Source organism: Rousettus aegyptiacus, unplaced genomic scaffold, assembly GCF_014176215.1.
Source record: "Rousettus aegyptiacus isolate mRouAeg1 unplaced genomic scaffold, mRouAeg1.p scaffold_m13_p_13, whole genome shotgun sequence".
Lineage (NCBI taxonomy): Eukaryota > Metazoa > Chordata > Mammalia > Chiroptera > Pteropodidae > Rousettus > Rousettus aegyptiacus.
In genome coordinates this window covers 71009981-71027595 of record NW_023416288.1, presented here as the reverse complement: position 1 = coordinate 71027595, position 17615 = coordinate 71009981, and the positions used below count along the sequence as shown (strand labels likewise).

At 33.7% G+C, this 17615-nt stretch overlaps 1 protein-coding gene across 2 annotated transcripts in view; it reads left to right on the top strand.

The window, feature by feature from the left end:
• Positions 1-17615, top strand: part of CFTR (CF transmembrane conductance regulator) — a 150655-nt gene that overhangs the window by 73186 nt on the left and 59854 nt on the right. For both annotated transcript variants that reach the window (XM_036230999.1, XM_036230998.1), the window contains exons 12-15: positions 3518-3612; positions 5983-6069; positions 7540-8263; positions 10238-10366. In XM_036230999.1, the coding sequence (XP_036086892.1) occupies positions 3518-3612; positions 5983-6069; positions 7540-8263; positions 10238-10366 (1035 nt within the window). The remainder of the gene's footprint in view (positions 1-3517; positions 3613-5982; positions 6070-7539; positions 8264-10237; positions 10367-17615) is intronic.

Genomic DNA, 17615 nt, shown 5'->3' with positions numbered 1-17615 from the left:
CCAGGCCAAACACCATCTCTCTCAGAAAGCCTTCTAGCATTTTCTATCTATTGTACAGATACTTTTGTTACCCATACAATTAATTTTCCATTTGTGCACTATTTTATGACCTGTCTACAATGCTTAATGAAATCCTTGGGACATTATTTAGCAGGATTATGGCTTATCTTCCAAATTAGATTTAGAATGGCTGGAAATCACAGACTGTTTCTGATAAATTCTAAGCTTCTTTTACAATGCCTAGCATGGTTGTTGCCACAGAAAATTTGTTAACTATGGAGAAAGGATGACACAACTTGTGTGCAAGGGAGGTAATAAGAGAGGCAGAGTGGGTGGGGAAAGGACAGAAATGAGGTGTGAGGATGGATGATGAAGAAGGCCGTGTTGGGGGTGGGTGGGTGAAAGAAGTATGGAAAGGAGTTGCCTTGTACCCATGGCCACCCACTAAATATGTTTAGGTACCGCAGGGGAGTGTAAGTAGCATTCTTTTAGATTCTCTGAGAGGTTTATTCTTTTTAGGAGATTTCCTTTTAAAAGCGAGTTTAAATCAGAAGGGAGTACACTTGAGCATGTTAATATCTATGGGTGATAGTCACACATATTTACATACACACATACACATATACATAGGCATTACTTTTTTGATATTTCCCAATTTTTATTTGATGATCATTAATGATATTTTAAAAAGAAAAGAAAAATTTATTTCTAAGTTTCAGCAATGTTTTGAACAATTGAAGTGGATTTGAAATAATTGAGATACAGTATTCAAAATTTAGCCGTTAAAACAGTAGTCTCAGAGAGGCACCTAAAAATGACATAGATGAGAGAGGCTTTGTTTATCCTTCTTGCAACCACATCGAAGTTGGAAAGGAAACATGAAGCAAACAGCAAGCCAAGTTGCCTGGGATCTAGATGAACAGAAGCACTAAAAATAGAGAAATAATTAATCTGAAACAATAGGAGGTAGGAGGGGGCGAAGACACAAGGCTACCTGGTCCTGAGCAGCTGAGTGGGAGAGAGGATGTGGCAGCCGCAGCTGGTAGCTGCAGACACCTCTTTAAGGGACCATGTCTGCAGTGACGGACCTGCTTGCTCTGAGCACCAGTGCCAGATTGGCTGCATGGGGTGGGGTTGGGGGGGCACACCAGGGACTAACAGGGGGCACTGAGTTATCAGAGTAAGGGCTGGAGGTGAGGCTTTCCCCCAGGCAGAAGTGCCGGCGGTATCCATTGTTCCCCTGTTGAGCCCTCCCACCTATCAGTGTGCAGATGCTGCTCCACCATTGCTGAGACATCTACAAACTGGATAACAGAGGTCGCTAAGCCCAGAGGATTCCCTGATACTCCATCTATCCCAACTCATGGTCCCATCCAAGTCACATCTAGTTGTATCTTGGATGAGTTCGGTGCTCCTTTCTGAGCCAGCCCCAACACTGGTGGCAGCTGGCCTCCATTTCTGGTATGGCCTCTTGAGGCAACTATAAGCACAGCTTCTGTGGATTACTTGCTCAATCTTAACAGGTGGCCTCAGAGGCACAGGCTGGGGCTAAACTTAACCTGCAGCTGAACCCGTCTTAGGACTGTGCCACTGGACACCTACAAAGCCATGCTAGTAAGATCGGGAGACTTAGGAGCTTTGCTTAATACACAGAAACAGACACAGAAAGGCAGCCACTATTGGAAGACAAAGAAGTGGAAACCATATGAGAGAGCAGAACAGAGGTCTAGGAATAATGGAGTCAAGCAATCTAACAGATGCGGAGTTCAAAGCATTGGATATAAAGATGCTCAACGATGGCACAGGGAATGCAGTTAGCATTAATATGATGGCTAAGTGGAAGGCCAGGGAAGGAGGGAGCAATTGGGGGAATTGTTTCATGAACAATATAGATGTCTAACCAATGTAATGTATACTTGAAACTAATTTAAATAAATAAATTTATTTTTAAAAAATGTAAAAGAAAAAAGATGCTCAATGAACTTAGGGAAGTGTAGATGAATTCAGTGAGAACTTTAACAAAGAGATAAACAAAACAAAAATGGAAATGGAATTATAAAAGGGAACCAGTCAGAAACGAAGAACATAGATGAGAAGTATTAAATGGAATAAACAGAGGATTGAATCACTGATATAGAGGATGAGGAAGCCAAGAACACCCAATCAGAATGACAAGAAAAAAAAAAAAACAAGACTATAGTAACAATTTAAGGAGCCTATGGGACAAAATTAAATGTAAAAACATCTGGGTCATAGGCATACCTGAAGGGGAACAAGAAGTTCAAGACCTATTTGAAGAAATGATGGAAAACTTCCCTAACCTGTTGAAGGAAATAGACATACAACCCCAGGGAGCTCAGCGAGTCCTAAAAAAGATAAACCCAAAGAGGCCCACACCAAGACACGTTATAATTAAAATGACAAAGGTTAAATACAAAGAGAATCTTAAAAGCAGCAAGAGAAAAGCAGATAGTTACCAACAAAGGAACCCCTATAAGACTGGCAGCTGATTTCTCAAAAGAAACTGCAGAACAGAAGGACTTGGCACAGAATATTCAAAGTGATAAAAAACAAAAAACAAGATCTACAACCAAGAATTCTTTATCCAGCAAAGCTATCATTTAGAGTCGAAGGACAGATAAAGAGCCTCCCAGGCAAAAATAAGCTAAAGGAGTTTATTACCATCAAGCCAGTATTAGAGGAAATGTTGGACGGACTTTTTTAAGAAGAAAAAAAGATCAGAAACAGGAATAAAGAATGATAATAACTGCATTTCTATCAACAAGTAATTCAAATGGAAAAGAATTAAGTGCCCCAACCAAAAGATAGAGTGGATGAATGGATAAGAAAATAAGACCCCTCCATATGCTGCCTACAAAGAGACTCACTTTAGATTAAAAGATGCACACAGACTAAAAGGAAAGGGATGGAAAAAGATATTGCCTTGATGGGCCTAAAGGGTATTGCACTGAATGAAATTAGTCAGAGAAAGACAAACACCACATGATTTTATGTACATGTGGAATCTAAAAAACAAGACAACAACAACAAAAATGGAAACAAACTCAGATACAGGGAATATTTTAAAAACTACTAAGTGGGAGGGGGTTTGGGGTGGATGGTGAAAAAGGGCAAAGGGATTAAGAAGTACAAATGGATAGTTACAAAATAGACATGGAGATATAGTGTAGCATAAGGAAAATAGTCAACAATGTAATAAATATGTTGAGGGAAGAAGGGCATTAGATTTAGTGGCGTGATCAATTTGTGAGTTATATAGATCTCTAACACTATGCTGTACCACTGAAACTAATATATTATTGTGTGTCAACTACAAATGAAAAAAAAACACCTTATTGTACAATGTAAATACAAGTAACTAATTGTCTATTATATTTCAATAAAACCGGAAAAAAAAAAAAACAGTCTGATATATGATGATGTTTGAAGGAAAATATACCTGTCAAATTCCGATCCAACATACTAACAATTTCTATATTTCTGTTTTCGATAACAGGACATTTCCAAGTTTGCCGAGAAAGACAATATAGTTCTTGGAGAAGGTGGAATCACACTGAGTGGAGGGCAGCGAGCAAGAATTTCTTTAGCAAGGTGAGTATCTGATTATTGGTCTAGTGAGCATTTGCCGTAAATATCATACATATAAAACACCACAGACATTTCTCTATTTCTTTATATTTTGTTTTGGAATCGAAAGGGGCCTGGGGTCCTATGACTAGCTGATTAAGAATCACCTTTAATGATTATAGATTATGACATAGTTTTTATATCTGGTAATCTCATTAAGATGACTTTTTCAAAAAGCATGTTCTTATTTTGGTGTGTGTATATTTGTTTGCCTTATGGTATGTTTTACTACAAAGGAAAACACTGGGATTCTGCATAATGCAAGGAAAGATAAGACATACATTTTTGTTAAATCTATCATACAGTTCTAGCCGCTCTAGGCTTTTGTTTATGTTTCTTGGTTTAGATAAACATACATTTTCAAAAATTTCAACATAATTCATAACAAGAATAGCAAGGCAAATGATGTCACTTGGCTTAGGGTCTGTTATCTTTAAAAACAAATAAATAGTACAAGCACATCTAACATTGGGGTGGGTAGGTAGTCCCACTGGTAGAGACATTCTTATTCTAGGCATTTTGAACTATCAAAGAGAGAAGTACTTAATTTCTGTCAAGAAGAAAACTTTGTGGTTAAACTGTAACTGTTTAGTTTAAAACATTACTGGTGATATGGGATGTCAGATATCCCTCTAGTTTTATTCGAACAAACTTCTTACTGGGTTGCAGAGTTGTTAGTAAGAAATCACATTGACTTAACTGATATTTTGGCTTCTTTCTCTTACTTTTTCCTGCTTTTAAATACTAAGACAGAAAACTAATTCACTGAGCTCCTGCAATTGTCCAGTGATATGTCTCTGTGGGTGTGCGTATGTGTGTGTCTGTGTGTGATTTTACTTAATCCCCATATCGCCCTGTAAAGATAGTATTGTTCTCCCACTTAATGGAAGAAGTCATGAAATAATTGACATTGTTAGATCTTAATTTGCCAAAAGTCACACCGAGAAATGGTAGAATTATAGTTTGAACCAGGTCCTCATGACTCTACATTAAACCTTGCCTTGATTTTGGGATTACAATATGAGGTAATAAATCAACAGATATGGGTAATTCACAGACAAGATAATAACTTCTAAGTACATGGAAGTTGATTAATTAACCTGTGAGCCAAAGTAAGACTTACCTTAAACATTCCACTTCAAATTTAGGTTAAGATATGCAATATGGCTTCTGAACATTAAACACACAATTGAGTTTGTATTTTCTAGTTTAAGATTTGGTTTTATTGTAAGGTGCACACAGTTCGAAGTACTACAGAAAATGATTATTTTTATTCTGATCAGAATGTGTCATCTGTTGTCCAGTTTTAAGCTATGAAAATATTATTTCTAATCTCTTGAGAAATTGTGGTCATAGATGTGGAGAGAGATAAGTATGAACTGAGTTGGGGAAAGGAAGACCTTGAGGATATATTTTGATGGATATTTTTTTATCTAGCTTTTGCATCTTGTCTTCAAAAATAATTTACACTGCAAAGTCCTTTTAGACTTTGACTTTTTGCCACTTCTGTGTTTTCTCTTAGGTACCTGCTGATTGAACACAATCTTCTTTTTATAGGAAATACTAAGAATTATTCATAAACACTAAATCCTATGTGGTTGGGTAGGAATAGAAGTAAGCTTACTGACAATCATACCTTCAAAAATTTGTTGTGAAGACATTATCTCCTTTCCATTAATATGGGACTATATCTTCATCTCATTACTGTTCTAAGATCAACTTCATGAAGATTTACTTGCTCATAAAATTTTATTTTTTTTAACTTAAAAGTAAAATAATATGAGTACACATTTTTACTGTGAGTTATTTATCCTTGTTTGGAATTTTTATGGATATGGTACAGAGACTAAGACTATAAGCAGCAAAAAGCATTTCAATTATACAGCCACAGTAATGCTACTGTCAACCTGCTAGGTTGACAGTAAAAATAATTTCACATTAGTGTTGCAGTTTAGTTGCAGCATCTGATATTTTATAGGATTGAAGCAGTTTATTTTATTCTTTTGTTTCCCCACCCAAATTTACCACCATATTCCTGGGAACATAGAATGGTGCTTGGCTCTAAATAGATACTATTGTTAAGAGAGTTTCTTTTTCGTTTTCTTTCTGTTAAAGGTAGTGTTTTACATTGTATGCTATGATGTTATTCAGTTTGTAACTTTTGCTAGTTTTTGTCACTTACATTTAGCAAAACCACCTCAGCAGTTCTTGCAGTGTTGTGAAAAGCCATAAAATTCATATGTGACTTACCTTATTGGTCTTCATTTAAAACATCTATACCAAATTACATGGGAAATATGAAGAAATTTCATTTAATTTTCATTTTCTTTTTAGAGCAGTATACAAAGATGCTGATTTATATCTATTAGACTCTCCTTTTGGATACCTAGATGTTTTAACAGAAAAAGAAATTTTTGAAAGGTATGTTCTTTGAATAACTTGTTATGCTCATGCAAAAAGACAGGGAATGACTATTCCATCAGAGACTGCATATTACCCCTTGAGAGATATGTCAAGTTTTGTGACTCAGTATGAAAGAATGTAACATAACACTTACTTAAATCCGATTTTCCCTTCACAGTTGATTCAAGATTAGTTCCATGAAAAGTTCTTACTACCTCATGCTAAACTAATTTCTTCCATTGCTATTGCTTGTTAAAGCAATCACTGTCTATACAGTTTTTATAATATTATTGCCTTGTGTCATTTTGTTTTAATTACTTATTTTACTTAAATTTCATTTGCTTTTTTTTGTTTTAGTATTTTAATCTCTCTTTTCCTTAGATAGTAAACCTTTTAAGGAATTAAATAAGCTGGCTGTTTCAATGTTTAATGTAAGTGAACGCTCAGACTATTCATCTATCTTAGTACCTCCTTCAGAAACTCATCCTCAGGCTCACAGAGCTGAGGATTTACATTTCATTGAAACTTCAATAGAGGCCAAAGTATAAGTTCCTAAGTGGAATAGTTAGTTAACTATATGACTTAATTTTAAAGTTTCAAAATTACTTCATAGACTATAAAGTAGTTTTTAGGAGAATTATCATAATGCTCTTCTAGAAATAAAGATTTTAAACAATAAGGATGTAGATGTACATTTGTATAAAATGATGGTATTATTTCTGGAAGCACCTTTCCTAGAATTTAGTTAAATTTTATAGCTAAGATACTATTTTTACAATACTATGACTGTGATAAGTAACTTTTTACCAATATAAACTTTGCTCGCTATGTTAGTATATTCGAGTACAATCTAGAATGATGACTCTTTCTATATGATACATAATGTTTTAATGCCTAAAAGAAATTTGTCTTTCTTAGATGGTTCTAATTAGGATTTAGTTCTAGACTGGAGGGAAATGTTATTAGAGGGGGGTCAACTTATTTATTTCTCAGGATTGTTGTTGTTATCATTTTAACAAATTAAATTAGTCTTAATATAAGTTCTTGAGAAGTAAATTGGAGGTCACCTTAAAATATAAAAGGACATTAACAGAGAATTAATTAACAGAACCAAAAAAGCTCTGATGTTTTCGAAAGTATATATTCCTGCCCCCCAGGAATCTTAAAGTTCATCTAACAATTCTCTCATTTCCTAGATGAATAAACCAAGACCCAGATCAATTTGCTCAAAGTCAAACATTTATTTAATATAGGTATTTATTTAGTTTCATTCTAGGTCTGTTAACACTCAACCTTACAATATAGCGTACTATAATAATTCAATTATATAGTATTTAATGCTATAATTTTAAGTATAATAACAACATTGTATCATAGAGGTTTTATAGAAGAGTACCTTAATAAAATGTTAAAATGCAATACATATAGTATTGTAATAAAGTGTTTATAAAATTGATGTCTTATTTATATATTTTTATATTCCTAAAGCTGTGTCTGTAAATTGATGGCTAACAAAACTAGGATTTTGGTCACTTCTAAAATGGAACATTTAAAGAAAGCTGACAAAATATTAATTTTACATGAAGGTAGCAGCTATTTTTATGGGACATTTTCTGAATTACAAAATCTACGGCCTGACTTCAGCTCGAAGCTCATGGGATATGAATCTTTTGACCACTTTAGTGCAGAAAGAAGAAGTTCAATCCTAACTGACACTTTGCGGCGTTTCTCATTAGAAGGAGATGCTGCTGTCCCCTGGAATGAAACAAAAAAACAGTCTTTTAAACAGACTGGAGAGTTTGGTGAAAAAAGGAAGAACTCTATTCTCAATTCAATCAACTCTATAAAAAAATTTTCAGTGGTACAGAAGACTCCATTACAAATGAATGGCATTGAAGAAGATTCTGAAGAGCCTCCGGAGAGAAGGCTGTCCTTAGTTCCAGATTCTGAGCAAGGGGAGACTATCCTGCCTCGAAGCAATGTGATTAACACTGGCCCCACATTTCAGGGGAGAAGGAGGCAGTCTGTTCTGAACCTGATGACACACTCAGTGAACCAAGGTCAGATCATTCACCGAAAGACAGCAGCATCCACAAGGAAAATGTCACTGGCCCCTCAGGCGAACTTAACTGAAATGGATATATATTCAAGACGATTATCTCAGGATAGTGGCTTGGAAATAAGTGAAGAAATTAATGAAGAAGACTTAAAGGTGTGTATAGATTATTAGCATGTTTTTTGTTTGTTCGTTTGTTTTTGCTGCAGAGTGCAACTGAATGGAATGCAACCAATAGTATGTAACAAAATTTACTCAAGTTATGGGTTTAGCATGAAGTTTATCTTAAAATTCCAAAAACGCAAAATCCATAATGATGTAAGCAACTTTAATATGTAAAGGAATCAACAATTTTTTTTTCCTCCAGTGGACACATCTCTTTCCATAAAATGTATTGTAAGTCAAAGCAAGGACTGTTAGGTTTACTAGGCCAGTGATAATCATTATCATAAATTAGAAAAATTACAAATTGTGAAAAATTATTATAAATCTGCTTTATTATCACTTCAAAACTCTGTGGAAAGAGGTGGCATATAAATAAATAAACAGAAAATAATAGCTTCAGTTATTTAGAGACCTAGTAATATTTTTGTATAGAGAGAGCCTGTACAAGCATCTAGTCTCTCAACAGGACCAACTTACATTCTGGTTTTACATTCTGGTTTATATATCAGTCTTACTAGAATTTAATTAGTGTGCATTTCTTTATCTTTCAATTTTGCTTTATACATGGGACTTCGGGACAGGTTTCATTTAAAGAAGGTGTGTGAAACAACATAGACTGGTGCTAACCTTCAGATAGAAAGTTTTTTAAATATTATTTTAAAGAATAAAATACTTGAATTGTTAAAATATAAAGCAATATATGAGGAGAGATATTGTTTGTTAGTTTTTTATTGGAAAAGTTTTTAAAGTTCTTTGGCTGAAACAGGCATCGTTTAAATGAATTGACATGTTTAATAGCATGGATCAATTAAGAGTCATTTTACCTTTGGCAATCACAAGTCATTTAACATTTTCAGACCATTGTTTTCTTCTTTGTAAAATGAAGGAACAAAATAAATTATCTCTAAAAGAAATACTTTCAGTGTCTTATAATTTTGAAAAGATTTCCTAAAGGATAATTTATCTTTGTGGTTTTAATATCAATCTGAATGAATTTCTCAAACCTGAGCCTTTAAATTTAGTTAAGTAGAATATTTTCTTGGACTAATAGTAGTTAACTATTTATTGATTGCTTCTAGTGCCTAGTAGCATATACTTAGTTCCCATTACTATCCTAGTAGGTACTTATCATTATCCTCATCTACAGATAAGGAAACTAGGAAAAGTTCAAAGGCCCAAATTCAAGCAGCACCTAGGAAGTCAACGGTGGAGTCCAGATTCAAAGCCAGGTTTATTTGACTCCAAAATTTTTTACCTAACCAATGTCATAGGACTCTTTCTTTCAAGTTCCAGTGCTTCTTCTGTGAATTTATTGACTTCATAAGAAATAAAAGTGTCTTTTTCCTTTGGACTATCTATAATTATTCTTTTTTTAAATTGTCGAGTATACAGGACAAATAAATCTACCACAGGACAAATAGAAAATTTTAGGGGAATATACTGAGGATTAGAATTACATAATAAATCATAGCTGGCAAGAGAGAATCCTAGGCTACTGAGGAATGTACAAACATCAGTTGGCCTTCAGGTCTATTGGGAGATTTCTACAGCTAGCAAAATTCCAAACTGTATTTGTCCATGGACCCCTGAAGAAATAAGTTAAATCAAGGGGAGTTCTGGGAAGCTTCAGGTTGATAGTACCATTTACTTGATAAGAGGCGTGACACTGGTAAGCATTAAAATGGTGTAATTGTCCAAAAATAATAGTTATGTAATCAGTGATATATGTTCAGAATTTTGGAGAATTACAGTGTTTCTCATTTTTCAAAAAGCTATATTGTTCCAATGGCCATTATATTGACTGTGGAGTAACACCATACATCTTTCATTTAGTTTACACTTGAGATTCACTTAGCTTCAAATAGTAATATTTCCTTCTTTCCACACATTCAAAATAAAACCATGATGGTGGTGTGAAACTGTATAGTCTTATTGTAATAATCATAATCATGATTTTTTTTTCAGGAGTGCTTTTTTGATGACAAGGAGAACATACCAGCAGTGACTACATGGAATACATACCTTAGATATGTTACTATCCACAAGAGCTTAATTTTTTTGCTTATTTGGTGCTTAGTTATTTTTCTGGCTGAGGTAAGAATTTTCTGTTATAAAATATTACTGTGATTTAAAGTTAAATTAAGAATAGTTGGAAGAATGTATGCATATGTGTGTACATATTTATAAATGCATATATAAACATAAATATAAGTATATATATAACTTTACACTGTATAATAGTATGTATAGTCTCATATAGTTCTGTTGCTATTTTATTTCATACATAGCATATAAAATAGGCACACACATGAAGAGTTTTTAACAGATAGTCAAAACCTCCAAGTATAATGCCTTCATATGGATTGAAATTAAACACTGAAAATCATTCTGTACTAAATTTTAAATTCATTTGGCTTTGTGTATTGCATTATTAAGTATGGAAGTGATAAATCACCACCTTTAAGTGATTGTTTCTTCACAAAATGAAATAGACATGTTAGTGACTTAGTAATCATTGTAAATAATCCTTTCTGCGATTTGAATCACCCACTTGCACGCAGAGTTTTTTTGTGTTCTATGCCCCTGCTGTCCTTCACATCGCCAGTTTAAAAAAAGCGGGGTTGGGGGGGCGGGGGGAGGTACAAACAGCATAGTAAGCCACAGGATTGGTTTCACATCAACATAAGAGGTTCCTGAAGCTAATTGATGGACGAGGGTTTTATCTAGCTCAGTAGCAGCCACCTAAATGCCAAAAAGGGCCTGGTGGAGAATGTCTGCAGGTGAAATGACTTTGAGGCTGAGTGGAGAGCTTTGATCTCCAGTTGTCTAAAGGAGGCAGCTGTAACTCAGAACAAGCAAAGGACTTGCCATGATGGAACTTGGGATCAGTTTTGTTAAATCTTTTTATTTATCAAAATAAGATGGAAATCCAGATTTTTCTGTAAAGTTTTCCTAATTTTTAAATGTAGGTAGTCATTTAAATAAAAACAACAAACACTATAGGAGCATAACAAAACACACCTGTGGGTTGGATTCAGCCTGTGATCTTTTGAATGACTACTTATTCTAGATATTTATTCCAGAGGACATGGCTGGATGTGTCCTAATATACACCTGAAATCTAATATGCAGGCCCACACTTAGAGAAGAAAGGAGGCAGCAGAACTGCCTCTCCTGAGGCTGTATGAACGTATACATAACTGAAACCAAACCGATGACTTTTTCTTATTGTTCTGCTGTTTCTAACCTCAATTAAGAAGTCTACATAAAATATTATCACTCCTCATTGACTGTTAGTATTTAATATCTATAGAGATGTCCCCAAAACTTGAACATACTATTTTACCTCTAAACCATTGGTTTCCATTTGACCTGTGGGTTCTGATGATATCTCTCTTTTGCCATACTACAATTTAATTTCGTTTTTTTTTAATTAAAAAAAAACTGGTTACAATTGACATTCAATATTATTTTATATTAGTTATAAATTATATATAATTTACAAAGTGATCCATCCCTCTGATTAATCTGGTACCCAAGTGGCAACATATACAATACAGTTATTATAACATTATCAACTATATTCTCTATGCTGTACTTTACATCCCTGTGACTGTTTTGTAACTGCCAATTTGTACTTCTTAATCCCTTCACCTTTTTCACCCAGCCCCCACAAAAGCCTTCCTATCTGGCAACCATCAGTTTGTTCTCTGTATCTATGAGTCTGTTTCTATTTTGTTTGTTTATTTTGTTCTTTAGATTCTACATGTAAGTGAGATCATATGGTATTTGTCTTTCTCTGTCTGACTTATTTCACTTATAATACCTTTGCAAATGGTAAGATTTCATTCTTTTTATTTATGACTGAGTAATATTCCATCGTATATATGTGCTACTTCTTTATCCAGTCTTCTATCAATGGACATTTAGATTGCTTCCATGTCTTAGCTACTGTAATTGATGCAATGAACATAGGTATGCAAATATCTTTTCAAAATAGTGCTTTGGATTTCTTCAGATAAATACCCAGAAGTGGCATTGCTAGGTCATAAGGTAGTTCTATTTTTAATTTTTTGAGAAACCACTATACTATTTTCCACAGGGGTTGCATTAATTTGCAGTTCCACAGTGTACAGAGAGTTCCCTTTTCTTCACACCCTCACCAACACTTTTTGTTTGCTGATTTATTGATGATCGCCATTCTGACAGGTGTGAAGTGATATCTCATTGTGGTTTTAATTTGCATTTCTCTGATGATTAGTGATGTTGAGTATCTTTTTATATGTCTGTTGGCCATCTGAATGTCCTCTTTAGAGAAGTGTCTATTCAGGTCTTTTGCCCAATTTTTGATTGGATTGTTTGTATTTTTGGTGTTGAAATGTATGAGTTCTTTATACAGTTTGGCTATTAACTCCTTGTTGGATGTATCATTGGTGAATATCATCTTCCATTCACTAGGTTGTGTTTTCATTTTGTGTATGATTTCCTTTGCTGTGTAAAATTTTTTTAGTTCGATATAGTCCCATTTGTTTATTTTTTATTTTGTTTCCTTTACCCAAGGGGATATATCCAAAAAATATTACTAAGAACAATGTCAGAGTTTACTGCCTGTGTTTTCTTCTAGGAGTTTTGTGGTTTTAGGTCTTATATTTGTCTTTAATTCATTTTGAATTTATTCTTTTATAGGTATAAGAAAGTGGCCATTTTATTTTTTTTCATTTATCTGTTTAGTTTTCCCAACACCATTTATTGAATAGACTATCTTTACCCCATTGTATATTCTTGCCTTCATTGCACAGATTAATTGACCATATAGGTTTGGGTTTATTTCTGTGTTCTCCATTTTGTTCCATTATTAGTCTATGTGTCTGTTTTTATGCCAGTACCATGCTGTTTTGATTACTATAGCCTTGCATTATAGTTTGATATTTTAAATTAGTAAACCAAATGGAGACTTGATGTGAGATGAAGAATACCATAGTGCCAACTCTGGAATCAGACTGATCTGGCTGTGAATTCTAATTCTGTCTCATTAACACCATGAAATTGAACAAGTTAGTTAACCTCCCTGATAATCAGTTTTCTTATCTATAGAATGGAGACTTTAATAGTACCAGTTTCATAGGCCATTTTGTGCATTAAGAAATATGATTATAAAGCACTTAATGTAGTACTTGGCTCATAATGAGCCATGCTAGTTGCTGTTTTCATTAATGTCCTTAAAGTCATATCATCATTGTAAAGCTCAAGATAGTGAACAAGTTCATAGCACAGGTATAATGACAGTTTCAATAACTCTTTTTGCCCTTTGACAAAAGTATGGGGTGGGATAATTTGGCAGTCTTACATGAGTAATAATAATTGTATTGAAGTGTATTTTAAATTTACCTCATTAATCTTTGCTGGTCAAGCCAAATGACCAACATTAATGTGAACAAATTCCAGTCCTGTGCCACATTTAATCTCAAACCAGCCCTTTATAATTGTTAATGTTTTGAACCTTTACATTGAAAGATCACATTTTATTATCTTCAGTTTATCATGTTACATTAAAAAAAAATGGTTCTATCTGAATATGGTGGCGATTTATATTAATTTACAGGACCTTTGTCCCATGCAACTTTATAGAGTTGAACTTAAGTTTCTTTCAAAATTGTGTATAATTAGTTAATTAACTAATAATTGAACATTGAACTACACATGTACATTAGCTCGCTTAAATTATTAGCTCACTTAATTGAAAAGACATTGGTCCTTTGTCTTCAGGCTAGAAACTAAATTACAATAGAGGATATAAATGCTGCATAACTATCTATCATTAGTTGAGCTCTCACATATCACAAAAAATTGCCATTTCCAATAGACAAAACAATCGATAATGCCATTTGCTAGGAAAAAATAAGATAGGAAATGATGAACCTTGCTGGCCAATATCCTGGAGGAATTGCCAATTAACTGGCTCTCAAAATTTTGAGTAACAAAAACTTGGTGGTAGTGGAAAAATAGTAATTGTTTTAATTATATACACAGTTATCCAGCTAAACAACTCATTCATTGATGTTCACACTTCTGTTGCCTTTTAATCAAAATGTATATAATTTTTATTTTTGATTAAGTTCCTTTCTTAATAGCATCATACCCCTTTCTCATTCTCATTGAAATATTGCATCAGTGCTTTGCATCATGGTACAGGTGCATCTCACATTGCATCCTGTATCAGGGAAACTGTTTAGTTCTTTTAAATCTTGCTTAAAACCTCATACTCATCTTGATCAGAGAACCTAAAGAAAGGTTAAGATACATTTGTTTCTTGATGAAAGTGATTTATCCATTTTTAGTTTTCATAGAGGCTGTACTTCAATTTAGAGTTTATGATTGCATAAAATAGATTCAATAAGCTTCTCTTTATAGGGTGAAATACATAGCCTTTTAATTTTTTCAAAGTGCTAAACTGAAAAATTTAGTTTGGTCTATTCACTTTGTTAGCATGTATCATTAATGTGTCGTTTTGATAAAAGGGCTTCAGTCTACCATTTTTTAAATACTATTTTCTATACTATAGGCCAATATCTTCAGGAAGTTCTTAAATATTAGCAGGGATATAGGCTAAAAAATTTTTATTATGTTGATTTTTCTAGTGCTCTTGCTTGTTAGTGCATTATTGACTAGATAGAGAAAAAAAATACAAACAATAGATTAGGAGACAGTTTCCTGATTCCTTTTATAGCAACCAGACAATATTATTATTGACTGGAGTATCAAAAAAATGCTGTTTAGTGCTTTTATTCCATGATTTTTAAGAAATGTATCAGAACTGTATCTTATTCTTTTATGATTTCCCTTCAGTATGTTAATGAGGAATCTCTTGTGGCTTTACATTGTTAGTAAAATGGGCATGTTAATATACTCCCATAACACTACTGCTGCTATTGATTGACAGTAATAGTTTTAAGGCAGCTTTACCTAGCATGGATCTAAGTTTTCGGGTGATTCGACCTGTGAAGTATTGAAATCATGTATTAAGTCATGAGAAGGTGTCACTTTACTATTCATGCCTGTCATTTTTTCATCCATTTACTCATTCAACAACTTTTTTGACTTCCTTCAATATGCCAGGTGCAATTCTGTGTATTGTGTGCACAGAAAAGAACAAAATCGAATGTACAGTTAGAATACATTAAAGTATTTATGTTTATAATGTTAACAGAATATTTATAATGTTGTGCTCCTTTGTAAAACTCAAAATATCAATAGTGTTTTAGTAGGTATTCATGTAACACAGATCTCATTTTGTGACTTAGGAGGTAGTTCTGAATTCTGTAAATATACAAAGCTTGCAGCATAAATTGGTTTTGGCTCTTCATTTTTACCCTACATAACATGTCAATTGCTTTTTAAAGTGCGTTTTCTATATGATCATTGCATACTTTTCCCTCTGTTGATATTTGTAAATGTATTTTTATTTAAGTAAACTCTTATCTATCCATTCCTTTATTTATTAAGCACAAATATACTAAATGCCAAATGTTTACCAGGTTTTGTGCCCGACACTGAGGATACAGTGGGAAGGAGGACAAATGACTGCTCTTTGCTCTTATAAAGCACATTCTGAGGGAAAAGACAGATAATAAATACATTTTGATGGAAATAATTAGAGAACATGATGAGTACCAGAAGAAATAAACTGCATTAAGATAAAGGTGGGAAAAGGAGAGTGGACCTAGAGGCCTTTCTAGGGAACGATATTTACGGACACCCAGAGGATAAGAAGTCAGACATGCAAAGGATTAGGGCAAATGCAAAGGTCCTGGAAGATTTTGCAAATTAAGGGAAATTGAGAGAAGGCCAATATAATTGAGAGGTGGGAGATAAAGTGAGTGGTATGTGGTGATGTTGGAAAAGCAGGCAAGATCCAGACTCCCAGGACCGCGGGCTCTCTTAAAGAGCTCAGATTTTATTTTAAATGCAACGTTTTAAATTTTTTTTAAATTTAGTTTATTGAGGTGACATTGATTAATAAAATCATATGGGTTTAAGTATACAATTCAATAATACATCATCTATATATTGCATTGTATGTTCACCACCCAAAGTCAAATGTTCCATCATATAAATAATAAATAAATAAATACATACATACATACATACATACATACATACATACATAAATAAATAAATAAATAAATAAATAGAATGGTAAGCCTTTGAAGGGCTTCAGGCAGGATACGCTATGATCATTTCTAGCCACTCTGTCGGCTGTATATAAAATGGATTGGATGGGGCGTGAGTAGAGGCAGGGATATCTGTTATGACAGGAATGGATTGCTATTGAGTAGACTTAGCATCCAGAGCACTGAGAACCATTAGCCATATTTACAGGCCTCTGCAGATATTCCACAGTGAATATTTAGACATGTCTTCTCTGTAGCCTATTAAAGTTCTTCATGTTTGCTTATACTCATGTTTTTGAGCCTTTTATGTACTTGGACTTACTATATTGCCTTTGACAGTTTTCTTCTCTTTCACACCTAATTTCTTTAGTTATGAATACCAGAATTATATCTGGCCAGGGTTCCAGATATAACTTTTGACACCAAACTGTTAGAGTTTTGCTACATATATGATCACCTTTCATCTATCACATCTCCTGAGATGTTTAATAGTTCACTTAGCAAATAAGTCTTTCAAATACAGACACTTGTCTTCTCCTTCCATATGTGTATACTATGACAGCCTACACCCACACTCTACTTTTTTCAGTCATGTAGACAAATTACTAACATAATTTGAATGCTGACCTAATTTCTAAATACTAGTTACTTCTTTTTCATCTTGGGGCTGTTTGCAAAGTTCTTGAATTATCACCTTGGCCAATCATGGATCTATCCTTAAAGAATGCTATCAGTAGGTTCCTGATGTCTGACATGGATATATAATAAGTCCTCTGTCTACAGCCTTCCATAACTAATAGTTATTACAATCTATGCACGCACTGTCCAATACTGGAACCACCAGCCACATATGACTATATTAAGTAAATGAAATTAATTAAAATGACATAAAATTTAAAATTTAGTTCTTCAGTCACACAGACTAGCCACATATCGAGTGATCAAGTGCTACATGTGATAAGAAATTTTAGACATTTCTATTGGACAGTGCTGATTTAGACTGTACTGTTTTCTACGTGATATGAAAAAATCTTTTAAACCCCCAAAATCTTAAAATAATGACCTTTTTGCTTTTAACCTTTACTCATTCAGAACTGTCACTCCATCATAAACTGCATGAACTTTATAACTTGAAAACATTTAGGAAATGAAATGATGGAACTTGCTTACTC